The 12,102-nt window shown below is 37.4% G+C and overlaps 1 protein-coding gene across 2 annotated transcripts in view; it reads left to right on the top strand.

Annotated features, from left to right (window-relative positions):
- The window catches only part of LOC105474658 (kynurenine 3-monooxygenase), a 59,158-nt gene that overhangs the window by 6,914 nt on the left and 40,142 nt on the right, over nt 1-12,102 (top strand). For both annotated transcript variants that reach the window (XM_011729474.3, XM_011729475.3), the window contains exons 2-3: nt 10,099-10,168; nt 10,938-11,035. In XM_011729474.3, the coding sequence (XP_011727776.2) occupies nt 10,099-10,168; nt 10,938-11,035 (168 nt within the window). The remainder of the gene's footprint in view (nt 1-10,098; nt 10,169-10,937; nt 11,036-12,102) is intronic.

Raw genomic sequence — 12,102 nt, 5'->3', positions numbered from 1 at the left:
AATATACACATCTGTAGTCTCACAAATATGGAGGATTTGGCCAGGCATGGTGGCTCATGCCTGTAATCCTAGCACTTTGGGAGGCCTAGGCGGGTAGATCACCTGAGCTCAGGAGTTCAAGACCAGCCTGGGCAACACGGTGAAAACTTGTTTCTACCAAAACACACAAAACATAAACCAAGTGTGGTGGCACGTGCCTGTATTCCCAGCTACTCAGGAGGCTGAGACAGGAGAATCACGTGAACCTGGGAGGTGGAGGTTGCAGTGAGCCCAGATCATGCCACTGCACTCCAGCCTGGGTGACAGAGCAAGACCCTGTCTCAAACAAACAAACAAACAAACAAACAAAAAAGGTCGGGGGCAGGGATTTGCAGAAAGCAGCAATAGCTACCTCACCCTTGAAGTTGACCTAAGCATGACATTGCATTCAGAGAAACAATTGGCCTTCAGCCAATGAGAAATTAAAAGCAAATAGAAACTAATGTGGGCTCTCAAAAACACCAAATCTGGAGTGTATTCAAAACTCGCAACAAAACCTTCTGAATAATCTTGCCCCACTCAATCTGAAACTTTTTCATGTGCTTTGCAGTTATTCCAAAAGCAAGACAAAAGAAGATGGAGCAGGCTCCTCTTACACTCTAGACCATCAACATTCTCTCCCCAGCTCACTTCAGACTCTCTTCTTTAGCGCTTTGTTTTCTCATTCCCCTGTTATCCTTACTCCATTCCCCCACTAGTAACAAGGCCCAGGAGCCAACGGGGCAGAGAGAAAGAGGGTGTTAGAGCTCAGGATTTGCCAGTGTTTCAATCCCTTTTATTCAAAATTGCCCTTTGGTGGCCATTTCATTAGTGAGATTTTATCAAAAGACATGTGTATGCGTCATACAATCATTTATAATGCTAAAGAATTAAAATAACTTGAGTATCCAAATATAAGCATACAATAAAATGTAAGGCAAGTATTAAATACTTTTTCTTCAGACATCTTTTGACATGGAAACGTATTTAGAGTACACTTTTTATTTTTTGAAAAAAATTATGAAAGAAAATATACAACCTGTTACCATTTTGAAAAGAAATGTCATGTATTTTACATACATAGAAAATGTTAATATTGGTTGCCACTGGTGGTAAAATTGTGAGAAATTACTCTTTTCTTCACATTTACCTGTATTTTCTAATTCATTAGAATTTGTGGTTTGTATCAGAGATAAAAAGATAGACAAAACACAAGCCATACAAATATTATTCCTCTCTGGGAATTTACTGCCTGGTGAAGTCAGACAAGACTATAAATAAATAATTCAAGGTACTTGAGACATTAAAACACATCTATACATATATATGTAAAATTACAGAAGAAAAGGCAAACAAGTCTTTTGGAGGAGTAGAGGTATCAGGAAAAACTACACTGAGGATATGAGTCTTAAAGGAAAGGTAGACATTTTCCAAAAACTGAAGGATAGTATTCAAAGGCATGGAAGAATAAAAGTGCATGGCATATTCAGAAAACATATAGTAAATTCAGTATGCCTATTACAGATGGTGCATGAGAATAGTGCATCATGAACTGGAGAAAGGTAGGGATCACATGTAAGAATCTATTATGTCATGTTGAAAATTTGGAATTTTATCCTGAAAAGATGAGGAGCTAATAAACAACAGTAAGACGAAAATACATCATTCAATGTCTGATTTAGAAGATAATTAGTGAGGCGGGGCGCGGTGGCTCACGCCTGTAATCCCAGCACTTTGGGAGGCCGAGGCGGGCAGATTATGAGGTCAGGAGATCGAGACCATCCTGGCTAACACAGTGAAACCCCGTCTCTACTAAAAATACAAAATATTAGCTGGGCGTGGTGGTGGGCACCTATAGTCCCAGCTACTTGGGAAGCTGAGGCAGGAGAATGGTGTGAACCCAGGAGGCAGAGCTTGCAGTGAGCAGAGATCACGCCACTGCTCTCCAGCCTGGGTGGTGACAGAGCGAGACTCCGTCTCAAAAAAAAAGAAGAAGAAAAAAAAAAAAGAAGAAGAAGATAATTAGTGATTGGGCATGATGGCTCATGTCTATAATACCAGCACTTTGGGAGGCTGAGGCAGAAGGATCACATGAGCCCAGGGTTTTGAGACCAACCTTGGCAACATAGCAAGATCCTGTCTCTACAAAAATTTAAAAAATTAGCCAGGCATAGCAGCACACCTGTAATCACAGCTATTTGGGAGGCCAAGGCAGGAGATCACTTGAGCCCAGGACTTCAAGGTTGCAGTAAACTATGATCCCAGCCTTGTATGCCTGCCTGGGTGACAGAACAAGACCCTGTCTAAAAAGGAAAAAAAAAAAGATGACTAGTTCTAGTGCAGAGTGCAGACTGAATGCATAGAGACTGGGAAAGAGGGTTATTAGAAAACTGTTGCAGTAGCCTGGTAAAAGCTAATGAGGGACCCATGTAAGGACAGAGCTGTGGGTGGCAGAAGATCTGTTGTGAGAGAGACTGAAGAGGAACAATCAGTAGGACATATTGCCTAATTTCATGTACACTAGTAGGTAGAGATGGGTGTTAAATGTTCACCGAGCTATCCTGGTTGGGTGAATTAGTGAGTGCAATTGCTAGTCTCTAAGATATGAAATATATAAGGAGGAAGAAAGTTTATGGAATACAGAATACAGAAGAAGGAGAAAGAGAGGGTTGAGGAATGGGAATAAGTCAAATTTTAGCTATGTTGAGAGGGAGATGCCTATAGACAGGTTCAGTAGTCACAGATGGAGTTCAGGACAAAGATCAAGACTAGAGTAAGTCATAAATTTTCTTAAGAGCACTCATGGAATGTGAGTCATTCACCTTCTCATAAGAGGGAAAATCAAGACCACTGCTTGGCTTTAAAGACCAATTCCAGATGACACAGATTAGAGAACTCAGAGTAAGGATAAAATAATAAAACAATATTTGGCATAACATATGCACTTCTGGAAGATGTAATAGTTACTAACAAAGTATGAAGACACTTTGATGTGCTTATTGCATTGTAAGTAGAGTTAACAGTCTGATTCTTCTCATTGCATTGATATACCCAAAGATCAATTTCTTGAGACAGTAAACTATAGTTTCATGACCAAATATGGATTTCAAAAACTATTAGCAAGTTTTTTAAAAGTCAGATAGACAGAAAACTCAGAAACATTCATGATTCTTAAGGATTAGGGAAGGTGTTATATGCTTCATCAAGTCAAAAGTAGTTGACACATGTTTAATATTGCACTATCAGATTAATTTCAAACACATTATATGAAAAGACATAAAATGTATGGAAGTTTTATAATCCTGTTTCCCCTTCGTGTTTTATTTGTTGTTGTTGCGTATCAGTTCAATGTAAGATTCAAGGGTCAACATTTATCAATTTAAATGGTTTACCGTTTTCTCATGATCACTGGCTACTTGAACAATTGCTGCTACAGGGGTCACATGGGAACTGACAGAAAACCTAAGCAACGGAAGACAGGAGAAGCATACCTCACCATTTACAGAAAGGAAATATTCAAATAGTATTTTTAAGTGGTAGGTTAGGCATCCCTTTAATGGACCGAGATGGGGTCAAAAGCACACGACCTGTAAATAAGGAAGTATGAAGAGACAGAAGAAGAAAGTGGAGAAGCGAGAGAATGACAAATTGGGTAAATCCGTAATTGTGTAACCAAGGAATGTCCTCAGAGTCTTGTACACACAAACAGACTAGACTGGTTATTCATAAAATGTTTAATTTGCAAAATTATTTTGTGAGCAAACATCTCACTCTTGTGAACGTTTAGTGTTTCAAAACAAACACAGAAACTTTTCATAATTGTTCGTGTCCTTACTGGGAACTGTCCTGTCTCTATTAAGGTTTTACCCTCAGAACCAGAATCAAAAAATCTGTTTTATTTCTCTCAGCTGTCTAACTCTGTCCAATTTCTTCTCTCATGTGCCATCCTCCTTGACTATTTATGTTCAGGAATCCAGCTGTGCCTTAACCAAGAGTTTGTGGTGGGCTTAGCAAGCTTTACACACCACATTTCCTTTCCACTTATATATTTGTGTCTTAGTCCTTCTTGCCAGCATAACAACTCAAGATGGCACTGACAGTTATTCCCAATTAAGCACTTTTTACAGAAAGTGAGAGGGGAAAGAAAATTACAGTCTGAAAGCTTTATTGTTAGCCACACACATTACTACCTCTTCCGGCTGAACCGACATAACACCTACCAATGTATTTTTTCCTTAAATTTATTTGAACTTCAGTTACACAGAATTGGGATCATATTCATACAAGCTTTTATTACACACTATTATGACGGGTCTTGGAGAAAACACTTTTACTTCTTTGTTTGTTTATTAATAATAATAATAGTAAGCACTCATGAATCTACTACTCAACACAAGAAGTGGTAGATTGCTCTGTACTTCTCCCCCACCCATTAGAAGCATTATGCCAAATCTTATTTATCACTCCTTTGCCTTTTTATATATCATTTTATCATATATTATTTACATATTTATCTCATATATACATGTACATATAAATACTAGCTATGTGTTTAAAAAATTATATATTTGCATATATCTATAGTTTAGTCCTGATTATTTTTATTTTGTATCATGCGGTATAAAATCATCTGAGTCTTATTTTTTCACATATAGTATTGCTAATATATTCATATCATATTTCATTGTGTGGATATGCCATAATGTGTTCATCCATTCCTCTCTGATAGTCATTTGGGCTATTTCCAGCTTTTTTACTTGTCTGTTTTAGCTATGAAAGGCACTACATTGAACAGCCTGGCACATGTCACCTGACATACATATAGCAAAAGTTTCTCTTGTGTATATGCCTTTAAGAGGAATTGCTGATTTGTTCAATATGTGAATATTCAACTTGAAAAGATAATTACAAGCCATGTGTAAGAGATCCCATTAGGCCTTATCCTCTCTAGCACTTAATATTTTCATGAGCCTAAGTTAGATTTAATCTTACTGTGCCCACACTACCTGAGATCCCTTATTCTCCCATAAAAACCATTAATACATGTTCAACTGGCAAACACATAAGTGTTGGAAAGGTATGAATTGGCACCTTCCAACCTTAGAATGATTGAGGCAGAATCTCCACCCAGGTTATCCCTCCTTTTCTGAGATCCTGCAATCAATTTTCATCAAAGAAAAGGAACATAACAAACCCATGCAACCAGACCATTGGCCCATCATTGGCTTGGAGCTGATCCTTTTCCACCACGGTTACTGAGAGCTTTGTTTGCAGCATTATATATTGTAGCTCCTTTACTGTGGTTGAATTTTTAGGAGATGGGTGAATGGATTTCTTGCTTCTGAATCTCAGTCTCTCTCCTTTTAGGCCATTTCCCTACATTAGATTTTCACTGATCACTTGATGTTTAGATTGTGGCTTTAGCATCCTACTTGCCTTCCTCCCTACCTGTTTTCTCAGTAAGAGAGATTCATTTCTATTAGGCTGATGCAAAAGTAATTGTGGTGAATGGTAAAAACTGCGATTCCTTTTGCACCAATCTAATAAATGAACCTCCTGTGTCTTCATTCCAACTCTCCTGACCCTGTTGTCTTTTGTGATAATTGACTTCCTAAAAGAAAGAAGCAGAAACTTCTGGACCAGTTAAGGACTATGCTTGAAAATAACTCAAGGGTAATTTCTACTGCATTTGTTTTGGTCAAAGCGATCACAGGCCCTTCTAGATTTAAGAGATTGTAGAAATAAACCCCATGTGTTGATGAAGGAGTATCAAGATCACACTGGAGAACAGTATGTAGGATAAGGGATATCATCATGACCATCTTTGAAAAATACAATTTGCCACAATCGTCAAGGCAAAAAATAATCTTTTTCATGTGTGTTTTCTAGGACCTCACTTATTCTTTTCGTTCTTTACATTGATTTTTACCTGTGAGCCCAGAACTATTTTGCAAGGGGTCTGTGAAATAACATGCATACAAAATTTTGAGTAAGTAGGATAAAATAATATGACTTAAACACATAATTATTTTTAAAGTATATGTAGATGATTTGTGATGAAATTTATTATATGTTTTTAAATAATACATGTTAGAAATTCAAATAATATAAAAGAATCTGCAAATTTTTAATGTAAGAAGTGGGCTTCCATACTCAAACGTGGTTCATTAAGCATTGATACGTTTTTATGTTTGTCTCTTTTTACTAAATAGGGTGTTTACTGGGCACAAGGACTTATCCTGGTAACCTTTGACTCCCTAAAATTTAGCAGATTAAGTTATATTTAGTAGGTGCTCAATAAATTTTGGCTTCACTTGGTTACAAATTTTACTTAAAAATGTAATCTCTACCATTATTTTTACACTGAACAAATACATATAAAGCACTTACTATGTTACAAACACAATGGTAGATGCTAGGAATAAAATGGTGAGCAAAATCTGTTGATAGCTTAAAAGGATAGACAGATATTGATTACAGAAGCACTCTAAAGATGTAAATTTTCCATTGTGGTAAGCTCTTTGTATTAGTATGCTAGGCTTGCCAAAATGAATTACCACAAACCGGGTAGCTCAAGAAACAGAAATGTATTGTCTCACAGTTCTGGTGCTAGAAGTCCAAAATCAAGGTGTCGGCAGGGTTGGTTCCTTCCGAGAGCTATGAGGGAAAGATCTGTTCCAGGTCCCTCTCCATGGCTTGTAGATGGAAGTCTTCTCTCTGTGTCTCTTCACATCATCTTTCCTCAATGCATGTCTGATTCCCCTTTTTATAAAGACACAAGTCATATTGGACTAAGGCCCACCCTAATGATATCATCTTAACTTGATTACCTATATTAGGATCCTATCTCCAAATAATGTCACATTCTTACAGTACTGGGGGTTAGGACTTGAACATATGAAGTTGGAAGGATGCAATTTACCCCAAAGATAAAGTTCAAAGCACTGTGAGAACTCATAGTTGTGAGATTTGAGGTAGGGTGGCCCAGGAAGTCTTTTTTTAGGGAGTGAAACTGAGTGGAGACCTGGAGGATGAATGGAAGTTTACTATGTAAAGAGGAAAGATAACATTTCTGGCCATGGATATAATACACGCTAAACCCCTCAGTGAAGGGCAGTATGGTGAATACAATGGCTAAAAGAAAGATAGCAAGGCTGGGGCAGAAGGGTGACATGATTAGATTTGTATATTTTAAAACATGGGGAAAATCTGAGGCCTATGGTGATGTCATTTTTTTTCCAGAGAGGATTTATGTTTGTTTCTTTTGGGTGGCTGTGATTACCAGTAATCAAAAATTAATGCAATCTGATCAGGACTAGAGATGATTTCCAGACAGGCCCTTGGACTACTGGTTTCCTTCCAGTTTGTCCTTCTCCTGGGATGTACCTGTTTAGGGTCCTGATCTAAAACCTAAGGGGTTTATCAGAACCTGCCCTCCTGAGCAAGGGGTGTGGGAGTGTCCCAGACTCCAAATATTGTACTTCTAGTTTCATGAGTCTGTCAAAAATTCTACTAAAGTCCTCAGCCTCTCTTGCATTCGTAGATGCCTATAGGCATGGCTCCAAATGCCAAGTTCATCTCTCTGCATCTCCTTTTCCTCTCAGTAGAGGTATTAGTTCAAATGACCTATTACACCATCACCCTAAATGACTGCTTGTGGAAAATAAATTGGAAAGAGGCAAGATAAATGCTGGTAGAATCACAGAAAATTTGATATTAGTCAAGCATAATGATTCCAATAACTAGAGGCAGAAAGGTGAAAATGAAAAGAGATGAGTAGATGGAAAAACATTTTTAGGTAGAATTGGCAGAACTGGGAGTGGAGTATCAAGGAGAAACGGTGACTCCTAGCTTTCTAGTTTGTGCAACTGGATGGATGGCATATCATTCACTTACATAGGGAATATGTGGAGAGAACTGATGAGATGGGAGGGGATGATTCCAAGTTTCAATTAGGATCTGTTGATTTTGAGGTGCTTTGAGATATACCACAAGCTATATCACTTAAATATTTGTATGCATGAGCTCGAAAAACAGATCTGGATAGGAGATATAAATTTTCATATCATCATGGATGGAGAAGACAGACTTGGATGGAGATTTGAGAAACTCCAATATTTGTCTGTCTTTGCAATGGCGAAAGAGGAAAAGTGGGACTGGCCAGAGATGTATGAAGAAAACCAGAAAATGAGAGAAGGTTAGTGTTTCCAGAACGTCTAGTTAACAGTATTGATTACTGTTGAAAATTCAAGTATGACAATTATATACAGATGACTTTACCAAATATAAGTTGCTAGTGATGAGGTAGTAAACTACGACAACCTATATAAAGCTACTGGGAAGACAACACTATAAAGCTTTAAGAAGACAATAGATCAGAAAAAATTCTTTATGATCTCAGAATAGGCAAAGATCTCTTGAACAAGACATTTGTAATTGCATTAAAAATAAAATGACAATTGTAATTGCATTAATAATAAAAGATGGCTGAATATGGTTACATTAAAATAAACAGCTTCTCATCCTCAAAATAGACTATAGCATTTAAGAAGCAAAGCACAGAATGGAAGAAGATATTTTTCATGTTTAAAAATGACAAAGACTCTATATTCAGACTCTATGAACAACTAAAAAAAGAAAAGAAAAAAGAAAAAGAAAGAAAAGAAAAAAGATAGGCAATCCAGTAGAAAATGGGCAAAAGACCTAAACAGATGCTTGGTAAAAGAGGAGATCCAAACAGCCAATCAATATACGAAAAAGTGCTCACTGCACTCCAGCCTCAGTGACAGAGCGAAACTCTGTCTCAAAACAAAACAAAACAAAACAAAAGTGCTCAACTTCCCTAGTAATTAAGCATATGCAAATTAAAACTACATTCCTCTCCGACTTACCAGGTTGCACCCTCCCACTCCACAATAATGAAAAGTTTGAGAACATCAAGTGCTGGCAAAGATAAATTCTGAGAAGCTGCTGGTGGGAAAACACATTACGAACAAATTTTGAAACAGTTTGGCATCATAAAAGTAAAGGCACATAAACTTTTGACCGGATATTCCATTTCCATGCATAGAACCCTCGAAAAAAATATCATCATATATGTACCAGAATTCCTGCACACAAAAAAATGTTCTTTGAAGCATTGTTAACATATTCCCAGACCAGAAACAACTGAAGTGTCCTTTGACAGTAGAATGGATGATCTGTGATCTTTCATGTAATGAAGAATCATACGGTAATAAAAAAAATGGATGACCTTAAGTTTACATGTAATCATGTAAATGAATCCCATAATGTTGCCTTAAAGAAGCAAGATGCAAAAACAAACCACACACACACACACACACACACACACACACACACACACGGTAATTCTAACTATATGGTTAAAAAATGGGTAAATGGCTGAGCACAGTGGCTCATGCCTATAATTCTAGCACTTTGAGAGGCCAAGGTGGGAGAATCACTTGAGCCCACAAGTTTGAGACCAGCCTGGGCAGTATAGTGAGACCCCATCTCTAAAAAAAAAAACTTTAAAAAATTTTAATGGGTAAAATTAAAGTATATTGCTTAGAAATATGTACACCTAAAGGCTAAAATATAAAAAAGCAAGAATGGGTTATTACAAAAGTCAGAATAATATTTACCTCTTTGTGAGAGGAAGGGGACTACAACTGGGGAGGAGGTGAGGGGAGTTTTGGAGGAATGACGCTATTCTACTTTTTGACCAGAGTAGTGGTTATAACGGATGTAAGGTTATAAAGAATTGCTTTCTAATTATTCTGTAAGCTATATATGTTTTATGTTCTTTCTGTTTGAAAATTATCTCACTATAAAAAAGTAAAAAAAAAAAGACTTCTAAAATTGTATTACTTAATCTTGAATAATATTGCTATTTTTGCCACTGATGCTTTTCAGCAGAAATTGAGTAAATCAATGTGATAAATGAGGCTAGTAAAATATGACCACACATGATGTGAGGCTAGTAAAATATAGCCACACATGATGCTTCATTTTGCTGCTAAAAATTCCCTATATTTGTGGAATCAGATAAATATTTAATTTTTTTTTGTTAATTTCTAGGTCGGCTCATTACAAGCATGCTTTCTTGCAAAGAGGAATTTCCAGATTGATGTATATGAAGCTAGGGAAGGTACGTCCATAGTGAAAAATGCAGGATGAAGGCTTGGCATGGTGGCTCCTGGCACTGTGGGAGGCCAGGGCAGGTGGATCGCTTGAGGCCAGGAGTTTGAGACCAGCCTGGGCAACATGGCAAAACTCCATCTCTACAAAAAATACAATAATTAGCTTGGTGTGGTGGTGTGTGGTAGGAGGATTGCTTGAACCCAGGAGGCGGAGGTTGCAATGAGGCAAGATTGTGCCACTGTGCTCCAGCGTGGCGGAAGGAAGGAAGGAAGGAAGGAAGGAAGGAAGGAAGGAAGGAAGGAAGGAAGGAAAAAAGAAAGAGAAAGAAAGAAAGAAGGAAGGAAGGAAGGAAGGAAGGAAGGAAGGAAGGAAGGGAAAGAATGGAAGGAGGGAAGGAAGGAGGGAAGGAAGGAAGGAAGGAAGGAAGGAAGGAAGGAAGGAAGGAAGGAAGGAAGGAAGGAAGGAAGGAAGGGAGAGAAAGAATTAATTGCAGGATGTGGTTCTAATTCTTTGACTTATTTTTCTTTAGATTTTCTGAACTTAAAAAGTTTCTTTAATAAAACAATTTTTTTAGAAAAACTAGTTTTTTTAAAAAAACACCAACTATCTAAATTTAATTTAATATAAATTTACTGCTGTTAGCATTTTCTTTAGAAGAATTAAGAAGGTCTTTAATTTGGTTCTGAATGAACCAATTGTTCAGGTGCGGTAATTTTGCTTATCCTGGACTAGGATATAAAGAGTGTATAACATGGAGTCTGCTTCCAATGTCTCAGATCCTCGAGTGGCTGACTTCACACGTGGAAGAAGCATTAACTTAGCCCTTTCTCATAGAGGACGACAAGCCTTGAAAGCTGTTGGCCTGGAAGATCAGGTACTTAATGTATCTTTCTTATAGAAGATAATACCTGGTATTTTTCAACAATTGCGTGGATTTGATTTCATCCTGGCTTAAAAAGTACCATTTAATACCAAGAATCTCTGCATGAAAACTCATTCTACTAAAGCTTTTAATATTTGAAATTTGGCAAGAGGGTGAACATTGGACACTTGAAGCACCCGAGGGGGCCCCTGCAACCGGATGATTGCTTCCGATACTGGGTTCTCAACAGGATGGTGCATCAATGCCTGTAGAAAGTGAGAGTCAAGATGGCATCCAGGATAAGAGGAGCCAAATTCCTTTTTTTTCCCAATTGCACAGGCCCATAATCTCTTATCCACAATTTTACACTCCAAAAAACTCTGAAAACAGAAAGCTTCTCGTCACTCATTGAGTAGCAAAACCTGACCTGACATGAGACTCTTTGTAGTCTTTTAAAAATCTCATTTAGCAGAAATATGTTTTGCTACAGAAATTTTGTGTTCGATTATGGGATGGGTTTATGTGATATCAGCATATGGGTACTACACTACTTTTTAAAATTGAAAAATTCTGAATTCTGAAACCATGAAGCCCCATGGGTTTGGATAAAGAATGGTGGGCCGATAGCAGATTTTCATCATATGAGCTTAATGTTGTCGACCTTTTCACTGTCTACGTGTAGCTTGGTAATATACACAGATGTGATATATGTATTTTTCTTGATACTACTTTCAGTGACAATGTGTCTTTGAGCTGATAATACAAGTAAATATGAGTGTTATTTGCATTCCTATTATTTTCTCCCAGATAGCAGCAGCCATGTGTAAGAAAACACTTTGCATTGAATGTTAGGAGCCCTGGGTTTTACTCCTTATAATCTCCCTTTTTGTCATGATGGGAAAATCACTTAACCTCTGTAACAACAAATCACTTTCCTCAATCTGTGATATTTGATTTAGATCAGATAAATTTTAAGCCAGTTCTAAGATCTAAGATTAAAAAAAAAACTAAAAGCTTCATGATCACCATTTTCATTGAAGGAGTTTCTACCACGTTGGGCTTCTATGGCCTTTCACAAT

This window comes from Macaca nemestrina, chromosome 1 (assembly GCF_043159975.1).
Source record: "Macaca nemestrina isolate mMacNem1 chromosome 1, mMacNem.hap1, whole genome shotgun sequence".
In the NCBI taxonomy this organism is placed as follows: Eukaryota; Metazoa; Chordata; class Mammalia; order Primates; family Cercopithecidae; genus Macaca; species Macaca nemestrina.
Note: the sequence above shows the minus strand (reverse complement) of the source record. Positions and strands in the feature narration are given on the sequence as shown.